This window comes from Epinephelus moara, chromosome 16 (assembly GCF_006386435.1).
Source record: "Epinephelus moara isolate mb chromosome 16, YSFRI_EMoa_1.0, whole genome shotgun sequence".
Classification (NCBI taxonomy): Eukaryota; Metazoa; Chordata; class Actinopteri; order Perciformes; family Serranidae; genus Epinephelus; species Epinephelus moara.
The window spans coordinates 6,413,650-6,432,603 of record NC_065521.1 but is presented as its reverse complement, the minus strand read 5'-3'; the positions used below and the strand labels follow the sequence as shown (position 1 = coordinate 6,432,603).

General features: G+C 42.3%; 1 protein-coding gene across 9 annotated transcripts in view; it reads right to left on the bottom strand.

The window, feature by feature from the left end:
• The window catches only part of myt1b (myelin transcription factor 1b), a 52,881-nt gene extending 34,558 nt beyond the window's left edge, over positions 1–18,323 (bottom strand). For 7 of the 9 annotated variants that reach the window (XM_050064569.1, XM_050064570.1, XM_050064573.1 and 4 more), the window contains exons 1-3: positions 18,165–18,323; positions 8,105–8,211; positions 863–917 (exon numbers count right to left, since the gene is read on the bottom strand). In XM_050064569.1, the coding sequence (XP_049920526.1) occupies positions 863–917; positions 8,105–8,211; positions 18,165–18,189 (187 nt within the window). In that variant the 5' untranslated portion in view covers positions 18,190–18,323. Of the gene's footprint in view, positions 1–862; positions 918–8,104; positions 8,212–13,094; positions 14,023–14,187; positions 14,518–18,164 lie in introns of those variants that run through there. The other 2 variants (XM_050064574.1, XM_050064576.1) reach the window with 2 other exon arrangements.
• Positions 18,324–18,954: the final 631 nt, after the last annotated feature.

Genomic DNA, 18,954 nt, shown 5'->3' with positions numbered 1-18,954 from the left:
AGAGACAAAAACACGCACAGACACAAACTGGCACACTATGTTTATGTCACAAAAATAGCTGTATATGGATTATACAACAAGTGGGTGGTTTCTGAAATAGTTAGAAATCATCTAAAGTGCTCCCTTGTCTGTGTTCTATGTCTTTCTGATACCACTTTTCTCATTATGTGTGTATATGTATAAGTTTAGCTGCTTACAAAATATGCAAAGCAACATACTTAAACCATGTACATAAAACCATCAAATAATGAAGCTTGGCTTGTACTAAGTCTAAATAAAAAAAAAGACAAACTCTGAGGTAGAAACAGAACGGGATAATAAAAGTCACAAATTAAAGTTAATGCAAAAAAAGTCAGAGCAGCTCATTGGTTCATGTTGCACAGTTTTTTCTTTAAGGAGGTTGTGTGTGTAATGCAAGAAGGCCCAGATGAGAATAAAGTTGATACAAAGAGTTATAATGTAATTATAACTCTTTGTATCATATTGCATAATACTGCAGAAGGTCCAGATGTAAATACAGTTGAGAGAACATTATTACTAGTGTTTAGCTGAATGCTTGGGTGAAACGAGTGTCTGGTACAGCTGCGGCTTCATCTTGCACTGACCAAAGAATCCGATGAAAACAGATTAAACACTATCCCGGATGAACTTAAGAATGTCAGTATATTGACAATGTTTTAGTGGTGTGACGTTTATGGCGAAATGTATCAACCCTGTAACGAGAAAAACTGCTATTCATATGGGGAATGAATGAGTATTAGACTTTGTGTGTGTGTGTGTGTGTGTGTGTGTGTGTGTGTGCGCGCAAAGGAAGCACCTTTAGTTGACTGGGCTTGACATGACAGAGAGAAATGACACTCACCTCTGATTCCCTTGGACCGAGTACGAGTTCGCTTGTCGTCACCCTCTACACTCATCTAGGATGGAGAGAAGAGGACAAAAAAAAAAGAGAAAGTGAGAGAGGAGAAGAGAGTGTGTAGAGGAGGAAACCGAAAAGACAAAGGAGACCACCAGTGGTAATTTCTCAATGCTCTCACTATATTCCACCACACATCCACAGGTAATCGTCCTTCCTCTGCTTCAAAAGACCTGCTATAATAACCCTCACTCAGAATGTTCCCATTGAAACACACCAAAGGTAACACTGACACAAAGAGACGATCGTATCTTTAATTCTCGCAAAACATCGCTCCCTCATCCCCTCCTCACCCGTCGTTATCTCTCCCCACCAAAAAATAAAAACATACTGAGGCTTCCATCCTGCTCGCTTCATCAAACAAGAGGCAGAAATAAAAGCCACGCGGTATGGAAAGGAAAACAAACCCTGTTGTTCAAGCTACTTTTTAAATCCCCTCCCCACACACACCTCCCCTCACTCTCCCTGTAATTTCCTGCACCTGAATGGCACACATGATTGTACACTGTGCAGAGGCAACAGGCAGTCCCTCTGTTTACAGGGCCACGGCCCTGACAATCCTAACTATGCTGAATGTAAAAATAAAGCAAAAACACACAGGCTGCTAAAAAGCCACCGTAATAACCCTTTTAAGATGAGAATAGTGTGTGTGTGTGTATGTGTGTGTGTGTGTGTGTGTGTGCATGTGTGTGTGTGTCGTGCCCGCTGCTTACTCCTGGCTCTGCTTTTAAGCCACAAAGGAGCAGGTGTTAACCCTGCTGCCTCGTACACACACACACACACACACACACACATACACGTATTGACCCTCGGCCACACCTCCTGAGCACTACCTCTCCACGCTCAGCGCTGCTCTCAGTGCACTCTAAAGCTATCAGATGCTTTTTAAACACAATGGAACCATTAGCTTTGATTACTGGACTGTTTTTTTTTTTTTTTTTTGTATATCGCAGGTCTCCCGTCTTTCTCTCTTTCTATCTCACACTTCCTCCCTCCTGTACATCCCCACCTCCCCTCCAAACCAACCCCTTTATCCCCCCAGTTGCCTACACCTCCCCTCTCCTTGCCCAGGCACTTAGCTGCTTTGTTGCTTCTCTATAAAGTTGGCACCGCCACAGTGGGATTCAAACACGGGGGCCTTGTTTCTCTTCTTCTTCTTTTTCCCTCTCCCTCTCTCTATTTGGCAATGCCCCTTTCCTGCTAATAGACTACTTGTGAAAAGAAGGAGGGAAAGAGGGATGAGAGGAAGATGAAGCACGCTGTTGTTGTTGTTGTTAAGGGCTGCGCTTCATTCATTAGCGTCTAGTGTTTGGCCGGAGGTACAGGTGCAGACGCAAGCCCCTCCCTTCCTTGGCCTGCTCCTCTCTCTCTCTCTCTCAGTTTCTCTCTCTCTCTCTATCTGTCTGTCTGTCTGTCTCTCTCTCTCGCCGCTCTTTTGATCCAGCGCTGTTAATGTAGAAGTCGTGCAACAAGCAGCGGCGTTGTGCCCTGCCTGAAGGGAGTAGTTGACTCCTTCTGTGCTCCACTCACAGTACGATGTGGGAAGAGGAGCAGATGAATGTGCAGTGAATTGTTTTCTGTATGTGTGTGTATGTTGTTTGTGTGTGTGCGTGCTCTGCTTTACACAAGTGAATAGCTGCCTGTGTGTCGTTCAAAGTCCATTTCCTTTCACTTAACTGTCTGTACTTGTTACTATGCCTGTCCAAAATAGCGCTGGGCAATAAATCAATATTACATTGGTATTGTGATATAAGACTAGATATTGTCGTATTTTTTGGGATATTTTAAGTGTTGTTTTTTCCCTGGTTTTAAAGGTTGCATTACAGTAAAGTGATGTAATTTCTGAACTTACCAGATTGATCCACTGTTCTATTATTTGCCTTTACCCACTTAGTCATTACCAACCCTAAAATATCGTTGCAATATCCATACTGAGATATCTGGTCAAAAATATAATGATATTTGATTTTCTCCCTTTTACCCAGCCCTTGTCCAAGAGAAGCAGTGGTGCAATATAAGCACTGTGATTAAGGACCTGTGTACATGTATACAGATATTTTTGAAAACAGATATTTTTCCCCTTTGTTTAAAAAAAGGATTCCACTAATGCTCGCTGGCATTAGCTGTCATCAGCCGTCTCCCCTCGTCACAAAGGTATTAAAGTGTACAGGCTAATGTTGTCTTTTCTAAAACATCGACTAGAGAACTCATCACCGTTGATTCACATTTAATATAAGGATGGAGAACCTCACTCAAAGACACAAGTGAAGCTCTGGACATGCTTAAGTTTTCCTTCCATTCCTCATCAACAACAAGTTCACTCTAGAAAGTGTCCCACCATCTAATGGCTCAAACGGTCCTGATCCAAAAACTGTGGATTTCGCTCACAATTAAAACAATGGATGCTGATGTGGAGCAAAAACATTAGGTGCAGCAGAAGGCTCAGTTTGTCCATAAAGTGGTACATCAACACAAATTTTGGGTGTAGTCATTTTACCAAGTAGTATTAACAAAATGTAACCCAGTAATCATCCATTGTTGTTTTTATGTTTCTGCCATTTGCTCATAACACAAAGCAACAATGGGCTTATGTGAATTGGGAGATGACATCATCGTTTCCCAAATGCTCTATTTCACACATCCACACAGATAAACAGTTACTGAAGTTCTGAACTGAAGTTTTTGCATGTGGATGAGAGGCCAAAACATAGAGGAAAATATCCATTTTCAAAAATATATGTAGGCCTAAGTTCAATTTTGAGGTGCCTGTACCTAAATTGTGTGCATTTTCCAGTCCTCTACATTTCAGAGGGAATCAGTTTTTACTACATTTATTTGATAGCTATATTTCTAGTTACATTACAGATTCTAATTTTCCCCACATTTGACGATTATACTGCCCAACATGTGAAGTAGTAAAGAAACTGCCTTGCCTCCATTAAAATGCAGCTCAGGCATTATGGTAAGCACAGTAATAATCAAATAATATGATATATGATAACACAGCAGTCAAAAGGGCAGCGTTTCTGCATAACAAGTACTCGAGTACCTTAGGGTCTACTTCTGCAGTTGCTTGGGGATATATGGAAAGATTGGGGGTAGCTCATATACTTTGAAAAAAATAAAGCAGAAAATATGGTTAGATTTTCTTTTAAATCCACATATTCATGTATTACATCTGAATACCATATATTGAGAATGCATGAAAACTGATCACCAAGCATGAACAGGGCTGTGGGGGTACACCTGACAAAAAAGGCTGGGGACCAGAGCTGGCATATTCAAATAGCTTCTTTTCTTCTGACCAACAGGTCCAAACCCAGTTTACTATCATATATGACAAAGCAAAGCAAATACTCTGTTGTGAGAAGCTGGTTTCAGGAAATGATTGTAACTGATGAATGGATTATAAAAAAAGTTGCAGATCAATGTTCTGTTAATTTTCAAAGTGATTAATCGATTTATTATTTTAACTCCGACACTTTTACTTTAGTCAGATACCAATTTACTTCTCCCAGCTCAGTTGCTAAAAGAAAGTATTGGCATGATACATTAATGCAAACCACAAATACATTACATTTGCATGTTTCACACATATCGTGTCAATATTTCTAAAGTGACGTAGTATATGAACTATATGTATATGATTTTGTCATCAGGAGGTGGAGGGGATGGTGCGTGCCGTGATATCTAGGTGAGACATCTTCCAAGCTGAGGGACAACTCTTAAAGTGAAAATGTGATTTAGCAAGTCATAGCTGTGATTATAGCGGCTCGAGTCACCAAGGATGGGTGGTTTTAGCAACCTGTCGCTGTTTTTCCAGCAGGGATAGTGCCACAAAAAGCAGTTGTTTTTTACACAAACATCACTGCTTCTCCAGCCGTGATTGTGCCTACAAAATGTTGTATTTGTAGCCAAAATGTGATCTTTTCATAATCATAACCAAGTGTTTTTGTGTCTACACCCAACCACCACACAGCATAGTTAAACATACAGTTTCAATGTATCCACAACATAATTACACGCAAATATGCCATAACTGTGGTTTCCAGACACGTACAATGCCAACATCTTTCTAGCGATGTTTTTTTCTGGCGGGTTGCTTCCTTTACCACTAGTAGGGAGTGTGGATGAGCAATGTGTGGAGAAGGGCTGTGTATGGGCAAGAATCCAGCGATAAAATAGGTATCATGATACGGGGTTACGATTCAATATATTGTAATGCTGTTAGCAAGGCAATACATTGCGATTTTTTTCTAATCTAATTTTAGGAACTAGAGGTGCACCCCTCACAACTCTGCATGTCCCAAACATCCATGCACTTTGTCTTTATGCTAGTGATATGTTGGTGTAAAATGGCTTAAGATAGATTACAACACTGCTATCTAGTGGTCGGGGGTTTAAACACACACTGCCATGAATCTTCGAATGTAAACTGCAAATTACGAATCAATAGTGTTTTTGATAATCAATACAGTACCACAAAACATAATATCACGTTACTCTTGTGTATCGATATTTTCTTACACCCCTAGAGAAAAATAAGGGGCAATTAAGTGGCTATGATATAACTAGAAAAGGGGTTTTGCTGTTGTCTTTTCATCTGCAGCCCTCCTTCTGTAAAAGCACAAGCCACAGGGGTTTCAAACAAAAATTCAGCATTCGGTCGCAACACTGAATGCTGATGAATTCAACACTGACCTGTGAATGTGATTTGGAGAGGTAGTGAAGACTAAAAGATGATGAATCAAATGCTAACATAGGTGGATTTTAGATATACAAAATATGCTGGTGAACCACTTTGCATGACTGAATGTAACTTGACAGGGAAGGAGAGAAAGGGAGAGAGTTATGAGTATAAGTGTGTGTGTGTGACAGAATTATGTGTGTTTGTGTGTGTGTGAATGGGACTAAAGCACACATTCCTCCTTCATGAAGAGATTACACACTATACTGTTATGCCTGTACTTTTTCATCCTCCTTCCTTTGCCTCCTCCTTATATTGATAGTCATCGGATGAATCAAAACCTGGACTGAAAAGGGCCCCTATTGCTTTCATGTTTGCGTAACCATAGTTACACACATTTAAATAGGTAAGCACATCTGAGTTCTCCTCTTTTTCCTGTCCCTTTTCTCAATTCCAGCTCATTAAATTTGTATGAACACAAAGTCACAGCGAGTGAATCTAGATGCAGCCAGGCAGGCATTCACTTGATTTTCATAATCTCTTTCAAAGGGTTCTTTTTTAATGTATGTTCAAAACTTGTCCTTTACCTTGTTGTCTGTTAACAAGACTCCTTGAACAGTGTATGTAGGTGGGCCTGCACAGTACCAGCAGTGTCTTATGCAGAACAGAGGAAGACGGAAGGAAAAAGAGAAAATGAGAGGAGGTAGTGTGCGTATGCAAGCACTGTACAGTATATGCGTGCATGGTAGCATGTGCATATGTGTGTGCGTCTTGGGGTTTAACTAGTGTGAAATGTGGTGTGGAGCAGCAGCGGAGGAAGAAGAAAAAGAAGGGGGAGGAGGAAGAGGAGGAGGAGGAGGAGGAAGACGTGGCTCATCCCTACAGGCTGTGTTGTACATTATCAATTATGTCCTTCTTTGTGTGCAACGGTCGGTGCAGGAGGGCTCCAGCTCTGCTCGCATTCTGACAGCTCTATGTAAATGGCTGGCTGGGGGCAATGACTTCAGAGAGAAGGTCACCCTTCGTCCCCTGGTGCACATAAATGACTCTTTTATTCATTTTCAGGTTTACAAGAGTAGATGAGGGAAGGAGGGGGTTAAGGTGGGGTGGAGGTGCGGAGAGGGGAGTTGGAGAGGAGCAAACTGGCGACGAAGACTGACATCTCCAAAAATTACCTGCGGACAGCAGCTGCCAATTAGAGGCGCGCTACACAGTTCCCCCCTCGACAGGCAGACCACGCTGCGCAGCCTCCATGTTGGATCACCGCACGCCGAGCCCTTCCACAGTTTCACTTTAATAATTCACACAAGGCAGGGCGGAGTAGTGAGGCGGGAGGAGGGGAGACAGCGTGTTTCTCACTTCATATGCGAAAAGACTGAGCATGTGTGACTGCATAATGGGTCAGATGTGAGTATGTGTGCTGACAGAGGTTTGCCATTTACAGCATGAGTCATCCCGATGTGATTTCAGTGTTCAAGACTAAACATCTTTTCATCTCTAATCCTAAGTTGGTTCCATTCATCTCAGTTTGCTACAAGTCTAAAAAGATAATAAGAAGCTTGTGTGACAGATATCAGAAGTGCCAGGCCAAACAGACGGGGGGCCGCTTCACATGATGTAGTGTTTGAAACCAACGCCTCCCTCTCTTCGGCTCCCTCAGCAGCAGAAATCAAACCAAATCAATAAAAGTCATCTCTTCAGATGAACCTGAGCCATCACAGGGAAGCAAAACTACTTTTACTGGGCCCAGGGGAAAACAACCCCACCCCACCCCCACCTCACCACCCCCACTCCTCTCTCTTTCAATCTCTCCTCAATCCCTCCATCTCTTTGTTGAGTGTCACACTCTGAGTTGTGATGCACAGGGAAAAAAGGACCAGATGTTTTCAGAATGGAGAATTAACCTTGAAATGGTGGCAATTTGGGTCAGAAGTTTTAGACTGAAGAAAGAGAGGTTTAGGATGGCGGAGAGGGTTAAAGAAAGGAAAAGAGGTGGTAGAAGAGAGTGTTTTTCCTACTCTGCTGATAAGGCGGAATATCATGGACAAAAAAGTATGAGCAGCTCAAGGACATCCTTTTGAGTTTCTTTTTTTGATTGTGTTTCAATACAAAAAAAATCCTGTGAAGTGAACTCAGCAGCGGGAAAACGCTGAGCTGTGCCATGCTGAGCTTTACTAAACTGAACTAAGCTGAGCGGGGCAGAGGCAGAGGATGGGCAGGGCCAAGCGGGAGATTTGATGTGCTGTTTGATTCATGTTTTTCTGTCCAGCGTGGCCATCAACCACCCTCCCCCCAACACACACACACACACACACACACACAGCCTGCCTCTTTCTCCATCCTCCCCTCCCCTCCCTCTGCTTCCACCCTTTTTTAACTTTCCCCGCTGAGTTAGGGATTGGGGAAATGCCCAGGAAGCAGAATCAGGTTGGAAGGCGGGTGTGGTGAAGAGGGATGGTGAGGGGTTGGGGGGGAGGGGCCACAGGGGCCTTGTCACTCACCATGATTGGTCGACGGCTCTGCAGTCTCTGGGAGGCCTGGCAGCGGCTGCTGGTCCTCTCGCCTCGTGTCCACCGCTGGTTCACCAGCTCGCCCCGAAACTCATTTTCTAGAAAGAGAACAAACAGGGAGGTGGGACCAAAGGGGAAGGGAAGAGCGAGGAGGAGGATGGGGGGTGTAAGATTTTGGGAGGAAAAAGAAGGAAAGGGGGGGGGGGGTTGTCATATGAAATCAACAGCATCAGCACCAATGGATGGGGCAGCAGTTTGGATAAAGAAAGGAGGGGGATGGTGGGGGTGCTACTTTGAGGGAAGGTCGGGGCACTTGAGCATGCTGCAGACACTCCTTTATTAACTAAAGGAACAGTGTGTATGCTTTATGTACACACACACACACACACACACACACACACACACACAGAGGCATGGTTAAGTGCCCCAGCTGGGGTCCCTGTCAGTCTGCTATTAGAATCAATCAAATTTGCGCATTTTTATCGAGCTTTTCAGGGTGCATATATAAGCGAATGGGGGATGGGCATTGTGAGAGGAGAGGGGGTGAAGAATGGTCAGTAAATAATGAATCATACATAAATCAAGCCTGTTTTTTCTCCCCCTCTCTCCCCTTTTTTTCATCAAGGTAATAGCTCTTCACTTCATCTTCCTGATCGGCCAGGAGAAACACACTAAATCTATCACAAATCCCTTTCCCATTCTTCCTTCTCTCAGAGAAGAGATGCGGATGTTGGAGGGTGTTAAACGCAAAACAAGAGACTTTTCCTAACAGTCGAGGTGGTCGTACCCCCCCCCCCGAAGTTCAGGGAGAGTGCAGAGTATTTTTCTATGAATGCCCAAGGCTGAACTTTTCAACTAGCGTAGCTGTAAGACACTTCAGCTGCAAGACTCCAAAACAAGCGGATGTCGCTCCCTCGCTCCGCTCTCTTTTTATGCACCGCTGAGCTGGTACAGTGAAATGTGATTCTTTTTCTAATGTATGTATCTATCTATCTATCTATCTATCTATATATATATATATATATATATATATATAATATCAATACCCTTTAGCTTTTACCTTTATATGGATTGCGCTTCTTTGCAGCAGGCAGCAGAATGCTGTGAAAGAGTGCCCTTGAGTTTATAGTGACTCCTTTTCTGTATGTACCAACTACTGTATGTGTCTGTCCTTAACATCTCGGAGGAAATTACACTCAAGCAGACCAAGGTTTGGGTCAGCGCACTCTGAATCCACTCTATTGAAAATGTAAATTAAAGCGGCAATATTGTGGGAGAGTAATCATTCACAAATCACGGTTTATGCAGTGAAAATTCAAGGCAAAATATTCTAATTAGAATTTTAAAACTGAATGAAAGTTTCAAATTTAAAATGATTGCTGTGATATAGCTCTTTCAAATCACATGCAGGGGTCTTGAGAGGCAGCAAAACATAAACCTCTATACGTGAACTTGGGTCTCCCTAATCCCTGGCCTTTGTAGAGTGCAAAAAGAGGAACTGCCCATCTGATTTTCTCCTATCTATTATCCCTTCCTTTTCATCTGTCTTGTTGCTTTCAAAGATACAGTGGCAGTTATTTCTCTGCACATACTGTCCTGTACGTGAACCCATGGTGTGTGCAAAGTGCACACTAAAAGCAACAGTCGGTGAGACAACAAAAGGCTGCATGTCCGTATCTAAGGGGACCCAACGGAGACCCCTTAGACCCCCCCATCACCACCACTACCCCACAGCCTCCATCAAACTCCCCACTACCCCCCCTCCAAGCCCATCCCTACTTTGCCCATTACGTGCAAACCTCGGCAAAGCCCAGCCAGCACTCTTTGCAAAATGCTTGTTTATCAACTTTCACTCCGCCCTCAGGAAAAAAAGTGATTACAACAGCAATACTGTTTGTCTGCATCTCTATCTCCGTCTCTCTGTCTCAGCTCTCTCTGTCTCAACGCACACAAAAACTCGCTTTTTATTTCCTCTCGTTTTTTCCCCCCTCTTTTAAAGTGAAGTGAAGTGAGCATCCGTCCTGTATTGTTAGTTTAGAGCCAAGGAGCTGAGAGCCCTTCCTAAATGCCAAATATATAACAGGGCTGTATTAGGACACATTGCCTCAGGCCATGTGTCAGCATCCCCTGCTCACTTTGCTCAGTCCTGAGCCACTGTTCCTCCTCTAGACAGATAAAATACATCTGGACATTTTGAACCTGCGTGAGACATCTGATCGCTGAGGTTTATAAAAGCTGATAATTAATCACAGAAAAGGTGGCTATAAAATACCTTTCTATACCTTCATCTGTTGTTTCATGTGAAGACTTGAACATCTGGATCCTTCGCAGATGAAAAAACATAAAAACTAATTTGAGCCTCGCCTGCTCAGGATATGTACTCTCTTATTCTTTGATCAGACTCTGCTCATTCCCACCTAAAAGGCTCGCAGCTCGTTATTTTGCAGAGAAAATTGGAGGAGTACGAGACAATTATCCATTCACCAGGGAGGTTTGGTTAATCAGAAGTGGGGGGGGGGGGGGGGCAGAGGGAGATAGATGAAAAAAAATCAATTGATTAAAATATCGCATTTTACTGCCAGGATTTTGTGTATTTTATCAAACCTAGCATTTCTGCAAAGCAAAGTTTAGAAAATAAAAAATCTCAATAAATCTATGTGTAGTCTATAAACTGATATTAAAAAAAAAACCTTTACCAGAAAACAAAGTTTAGGCTTGAGTAATACCATTATAGGCAGGCAGCTTACTGTACTGGGACAATAGAGCAAAGAGGCCTAAATCCATAGTTAGATTAAATACCAGGGTGAACTGTCTGTAACAGTATTAGTGTACATACAGGGCCGGGGCCAGCTGTACACCCCTGGTCCTGTTAAGCAGGATTTAGAGACAACTTAGTGTGATTACAGTGAGCCGTGCAGAGGAGACAGAGAAATCAAAAGTTGTTGAGCGGGACCGTCTCATACTACTAGCTGTTTTCTTTATGTCAAAAAAATAACTGAGTAACCAGATTATCTGGCAGATGTGAAAACAGTTTTTTGTGATGTGTAAATAACCAGAAAAATACAATTCAGATAAGTCATTCTGTCAAAACCCTTGTTTGAATTGTCAGGTCCCAGCCTGGAGGTGAAATAAACAGAGCAGAGTTAACTACAAAAGGCCAGGATTTTGTCAGAAACAGGATGTCTGTGAGGCGTTATCAGTTAGGGGATGAGAGTTTAGGGGCAGGGGTGTGGAGGGAAAGGCAGCGCCATGGTAACCAGCCTTTGGAGGCACTCCCCTGAGGGCCACCCTGACCTCAGCATCTGAGAAACAACACAAACGTATCACTGCGGCTTATAAAATATAACGCTAACTGTAGGGATCTGTGCACCTGAAAGTCCGCCTCTTCGTCTAAGGCAGCAGTTTGTGATGTTCTAAACAGTTTTTGCATGTCATGCTTTTCTCTCTTCCCATCTGAGAATTTATGCACATTTGGCTTACTTTTTTAATTAATTTACTTTTTTAATTTATTTATTTCTCTTTTAACGCAGGGCATGAAATTCATTATTTCCAGGCTTTCATTTTAAATGCCTCGTCTCCATTGAAAGCCTGGCCAACCCTGACCTTTGCTTGTATTGCTTAGATTTCTGATAGGCTTTGAATGACGAGGGTGCAATTTGGCCCCAGCTGCTCCTCCAACATGTTTATTGCGCTCCCTCCTCCGGCACCTGCTGTCCTCACCATGGGCTATTCAAGCCTTCATAAATAGAGAGGTTTCCTCCTATCATGGTAACTACAAAAAGCAACTTCATATCAGGGCCTGCGCTACATGCAGCTCCATACTCTGCTGTTATAGCCTCCACTGACAGTATAAGGCTCCAATAACCTAATTCTGTAATCCCCTGAAACTAGGCTACATTTCACAGGAAAAGTAAACAGAAGAAAAACAATAGGTGTTTTATCATTTCTGCCTGTGATGCATTCAATCTTGAGCTCAGTGTTCATTCTACATTAATCCTGACAATAGACTTGCAGCTTTGCTCTGAGGAAAGGCTCCTTCTGTGCTTTTTCACCAGCTTCATGAACTAGTTAACCTTTAAGCTTTAATCACAACTACAACTGCAAACTAAAAAACTCAATGTTGAAGCTCCACAGCCTCACAGAGGTTGATTCTTCATGTTTCAAAAGCAAGTAAAGTCAGTGAAACAGCATCATATATTTTACCTAGGGCTGGGCAATACAATGATACGATATTAATATTGTGATGTGAGACTAGATATCATCTCAGATTTTGGATATCTTAATATCTTAAGTGTCTTCTGGTTGTAAAGGCTGCATTACAATTAAGTGCTATAATTTTCTGAACTTACCAGGCTGCTCTAGCTGCTCACTTTGTCATTGTATCCACATAACTTTTGATTATTTATCAAAAATCTAATTTTGTAAATATCTTGTGAAAGCACCAACAGTTAACACTACAATATAGTAGCAATTTTGATATCAGGGTATATCATATCATATCATATCGCCCAGGCCTAATTCTATCATTAACAAAAGCCCAGAAACACATTTAATTATCACTTCAAAAGACAAAGTTACATGATTTGATATAGTTTCTACAGATGGGAGCTTTTCATATAGTAACACAGGGAAGTAAAGTAAGATGAGATGGTTTTGCTTTAACATCCTCTCTGCTCCAAGCCCTGAAAGATTTTCCAACATCTAAACTAACAGCTGAAGTTTCTCATCAGAGCGGCGCTGCACGGCGATCAAGCGACACTGAGCAGTCTTACCGGCTGCTACAACAGAGGATGGAGAGCAACTTAAAGAGCGGGTGACATAACACTCTGTGTATCATCATCCCTCATCTCTTTCCTCCATCTTAGGACGCAGGTGCTTTGACAGACCGTGAGGCGCACACACAGCACATTACGTGGCCATCTAAGCAAAGCAAGAAGAGGGGGGTTGGGGGTGGGGGTAGTAATGAAAAAACACAACGCACAGGCTCACATTCTGCACCGCAGCACAGTCTCGGGGGCGAATCCGACTTGGAAAAATCCGGCGAAATGTGCAGCTCGAGCCCGCCTTCCCTCGCCGCCCGGTGTTTTATTTCTAACGCGCTTCTGAGGACTTTTTTTTATCTGCGCACCACTAAAGGCGGCTGACATTTGAAGAGAGCATCTCTGTTTTTTTGCTGCAGAGGATCAAATGGCAAACCCCTCCCTCCTTCTCTCTCTCTCTCTCTCTCTCTCAAACACACACTCACTCCATCCTTCCACCCATCCATCTGTCCGTGCATCAACACACAGAAACACACACACACGCGGGAGTCCTGCTCAACGCCCACTATAATATCGTAATAACACAATTTGGTGCTGAACTCAAGATAGATATCACACTTTACTGTAACAACCCAGGAACAGAATAATGTGCGGTGTAATGTAGTGTAGTCAGCGGTGTGACGAGTACAGTAAACGGGCTAATTTATTCCTGGAGATATAGAAGGTGAAACTAGAGGACAGAGTGGAGAATACACTTCAGGTATGACTCAGTTCGCCGAGAGAGCATTCAGAGGAAAATAATATAATCCACGTTTAAACAGAGAGTTTTTCTCTCAACCTCACACACTGATGAACTATCCAACAGAGCCAGAGTGACAGAGAAGTGGGTAAACACGCAGCACTGAGCTTCGCCAAAGCGCCATAGTTGGTTTATTCCCACTTATTATGAGGCATCAGTGTAACATTTGATGGCAAAAAACAGCATCTTCTCTATTTCTAACGGCACTATATCATCAACGATGCGTTTTGATAAATAAATAAATCGAATCAACAAATATACACTTTAAAGAAAAATAAATCATCCGTTGGGAGATCGCAGCTGTGAGTAAGTTTTAAACCACATTCGAGGAATGATAAAAAATGAAAATGTGAAAACAACACCAATGCGCTACAAAAGCACGCTGCCGGTGCTGTTATAAAACACAACAAGGATGAGGAGGAATATCAAAGTTGTGCAAAATAAGGCCTCAGATATTAAGATTTATAATTATATATCTAGCTTGTGATCAAAACATAAAGATGATTTCTGATTACCTTATTTAACAATATTTCCTTTGGGGTTTGGCGCTGCGTCCTTGCTCTGTTTTGAGAGTTGTAGGTCGCTGTCAAGTAGTTTGCTTTAAAAAAAAAAGATATCCCGAGTAAAGGTCTTAAAAAACGATCATCTATCCCGTTACAAATGTCCAGATGTGATAAATATTAAGAGCGAGCGAAGGGTTTTTTTTCCTTCCCCGGGCGGCCTCTCCTACACAGCGCACCGGCGCACGGCTCCGGATCAAGGCGTTAAGATGTTACTTGTTTGTAAGCAAAAACATGGCTTCATTTGCCTTTGTCAGCGAGAAAAAACGTAATATTGACTTACCTTTCCCTCATGAGCCATTGTACCCCCCTCCATCCCCTCTCCACACCCCCCCCCCATCTCCTCCCTCCGCCCTTTGCCATGACATCACGGAAGCTGTAGTAAAACCTCCAGCATCAGATGGGCAGGGCTTGAGGTCCCCCTTACTACACACTAACTCAATGGGCATATGTATACACACACACACACACACACACTCCCTCTTTTCTCTGACTTTCTCCCTCTCTCCCTCTCTCTTTCCCAAACGCATACATCCTCTGAACCACTAAGACTGACAACTTCAAACTAGAATTTGACATCGTATCTGCATGCATTGCACACATGCTTTTCCAAATCTGAAAATAAGTTCTTCATGCTGCTTCACTTCCTAAATATTTCTAACACTACGAACAGTCTGCACAGAGAGCATCTCTGCGCCTCTGAGCTCTACGGGACGCAGCCAACACAATTACGCACCAGAATGAGCTCATGTTTTATACATTTCGCCCGTTCTTCAAGTTCTTGATGTTTCACAAATGCATTATGGAGGTTATAGCTACTGTAATTCGTCACCCCCCACACATGCTGGAAAATGGTACCGTCCAATAATTCATTCAAGGGATATTTTTTTTCTGGGACAGAGAATTGATGTAGTAGTTGTATGCGGAGTTAGTATATGTGCGCTGCACTGACAGCATCTGATAATTCCTCCGGGTTTTAATGACATATAGGCAGAAGGCAAGTCTCCAAGGAAGATTAACTAAAAACATATTCAGGCTCTGGGGAGGTGAGGGGATGGATATCAATTTGGATTATCACGGAAAAAAATAATGTGCTCCAGAGAAATTGTTTTGACGCGTGCCGGAGTTTTAAGAAGAGTGATCACTGTCAGTTACAGATTTGTTGATAGTTTTTTTAGGCTCATTGAGAGTAATGCCAACTGTCAGTGCGGCTGCGAACAACAAACAGTCAGTCTTAATAGTGCAACTTGGAGTCACTCCCAAATGTTGCTCACACCGTGCTTTTTGCTTTGCTGTTTTGAAACCATTAGTGGAAATGACAACCATTCATTACAAGCCATTTGAGAATAGTCCCCACAAATGCCATCCTTTATCTGCTGTCTCCACGCCGCGTACGCAGGGAATATTCAAAAAGCCCAACCTTCAGCTTTCAGAAATTCTATTAAATTCTTATCTCTTTGCAGCAGGCTCTTTTTGTGCAATCCCATTGTTATGCATTGGAGCTGAAATCAATCACCGGCCGTGCACGCCGCATCAGTATGATTTCAGACTGTGGGCGCGGGGAGAGAGGATTCACTCAACAACAGCATCAACAATCGAATAAACAAAAGAGAGAAAATATGAAAAATCCCGTTCCCTGATCCAGCAGAGGGGACCGTGTGGAAAGTTGGGCCTGCAGGTCGGTGCGGGGTGTGAGCTGAGAGCCCCACAGAGGAACACGGAGGCCTGAGTGGAACATATTTCTGAAGATTATAGAGAAGATAGGAAGTAATTGTTTGGACACAAAACCGTAATATTCAGTAAAATTGCTGTTATTTTTCCTGTGGTGAGATTTCAGGACTACGGACAGCTCCAAAGGGCCGTGTGTATGTGTGTGTGTATATATATATGTGTGTGTGTGTGTGTGTGTGTGTGTGTGTGTGTGTGTGTTCAGGACTGTGGACAGCTCCAACCCGCTGGGGCTCTCAGGCCTGCACAATACATCACATTGTTGAAGTAACAAAGGCTTGTCTGAACTTTTTGAAAGTTATTAAGGTTATGTATATATCTATATTCTGCACATATCTGAGTACGTTATCACTTTATTTCGTGTCATTCACTTTAAAAGATAGGACATATCATTTTAAATAAACCCACTTTACCCTCATTGTAAGCTTGAATAATTGTTTGTCATGAAACTAAACTGAAATAAACAAAACAACAGGCACTTTTATACACCTGAGTTGTCACAACTAAACTAAATTAGGTTAAAGTGACTTAAACGACTTAAACTGAATTCTTAATAATTTCAGGTCATTTTGACTTTTTAACTTTTTATTTTGAAGGATACGACCCAGACTGTAGTCACCAGCAGCTGGTACATCAGCTGGGATTTTCGTTTCTTCTGTTGTTACAAAGTTTGTGCTGTGAGGCAGTAAACCAAAGCTAAACTGAAGTCAGATCAACCCGGCTCTCTCTTTGTTCTAAGTTTTTATAACTGAGTAAGTGGGTGCCTTTAAACCAAACACAATTACCACCAACTTAACTAAACTAGTTAAAACCAAAGTAAAATAATCTAAACTAAATCTCATTATGAGCTTGGGTGAATATTTGCAACTAAACTTCACTTTTATAAGCAAAACAAAATTCACTTTTATAAGCCTGGGTTGTCACAACTAAACTAAATAAAGTTGAACTGACTTAAACTGAATATTTCCAAATTTCATTTAGCATTTTTACCTTTTATTTTGAAGGAATAAACTAAAAATCTACAGGAAGCTAGCAGCTGGTACATCAGCTGGGATTTTTTTCTTTCTTTTGTTGTTACAAAGTGTGTATTGTGAGGTGCAAAACTTAAGTCAAAGCAAACCAACTCTGCTCCCCTGACTCTTTGTTTTAAGTTTTAATAACTAAGTGGGTGCTATTAAACTAAAACAGTTACTACCAACTTGACTTAACTTAACAAAGTAAAACCAAACTAAAATAATCTAAACTAAACATTATTATAAGCTTGACTAAATATTTATTACTAAACTCAGCTGAAAGAAACAGAAAAACGTCTGTAAGCCAGTTTTCACTAAGTTAACTAAATAAAACGTAACTGAAACAAATTATCAGAATATATTTTTTATTTCTGTTTTGAAGGATAAATCTCAAACGCAGAAGCCTGTCCAAACTTTTCCCTCTGTTGTTTCAAAGTGTGTCTGCAGATGCAGATGGCACAGAGGCCTCCAGCACTTTAAATGCTCACGTCATTGCGGACTATAACAGTTGTATGGTGGCTATATTGTGCGGGGCCTGGCCGTGCAGGCAGTCAGTATAAATATTACATGGGGCAGCAGCTGACTGAGCGCTGAGGTTGGGACCGGGGGAGGCCCCTATAGTCCCTCGACAGATGGAACAAGCCGACAGACTAACACAACAAAAAAGTTTTTAATAAGCCCGCAGCTTGGCATTGTCCCCACGGTACCGGGGCCACACGGTCCCCTAGGGGACCAACTGTCCTTTGTCTGGCCAGTTTTTACCACGGGGGTCGAAGTTTAGTTGTAGTTAGAAGCTGGGGAGAAGTTCACAAGTTTATTTCGATATGTTTGTGTTTGATGAAGTGAGCCTGCAGCTTGAGTCCATCGCGATGAAGTTTTAAAGTTACAGCTGGTGTGTTGAGACAAAGCCTCTTTTAGTCCTTCACAACTGCGACTACAATGACTTTTAATGTTTTCATTTTTCTTTTTCTTTTTTTAAATACAAACAGAGCTGCGAGCAGCACTTTTTACAACATGCTATAGATCCAAATTACACGAATGTAATTAGCCTATATTTATTAGAGGCAGGGTAAGACGGATACGCGCTCAGTCAGACTGTATTTAAGTTTAAACAGTGACGCAGATGCCGAAACACAAAGCTAATTCTGTAAGTTGCAGCTGTAAAGTCAAAGACAAGTTAGCGATACGAACCTAGAAAAGTGCGACACAGCTTCATGTCTGCGGTCCTCCTCTCTGTCTCTCTTCAGTCCCGCAGTGACCGCCAAGAGCTGCTGGCAACTTTACTTCTGCCGGACAAAGTTGCTCAAACTTTAGTTCAACTTCCCCGGCCGGCCGAGGAGGGGAGGGGTGAGGAGGGCTGCTGGGCGGGACGAGCAACTGACTGACACTGCAAAGAGCCAATAGGAAGCGGCCGTTGCCTCCTGCTGCCGGGGGCTGGAGCCAATCCCAGCCTCCCAGTGTCAGCTTTCAACAACAATAGCCCGAGCAGCAACAAAGAGCATCTGCTGCGCCCAGCAACTTCTCACACTAAGCTCCCCAAGCAATCTCATTTAAACTATACAAACAACCTACTCTGTCCAGCTATTTCATATGTGAACTATTTTTTGATCTGGTCTATTTATATTAAACTGAGCATGATAAAATCTACTACAGCAAACTCCATAGGCCTATAATGCATGATACTACACAAATACCACAGAACAACAAGAGGTGCAGAGAGGAAAACAAAACAAAACCTTTAAAATAAGCCAACATAGAATATTATAATGACACAGAGCTGAGCAGTTATACCTCTTCTTCAATATTTTTCGTTATTGGGTGTTTTATTCTTCCAGTCTTACCTAACCTACCCATGCCCCGACACTATTATATACAAGTTAAAATTTCTGCTTATGTTAACAACATTTCCTCATATGACTGAATGGTGTCAACACTGTAGCTTTCGAGCACCCTCCTTAATCACCACTGACCAAATACACCA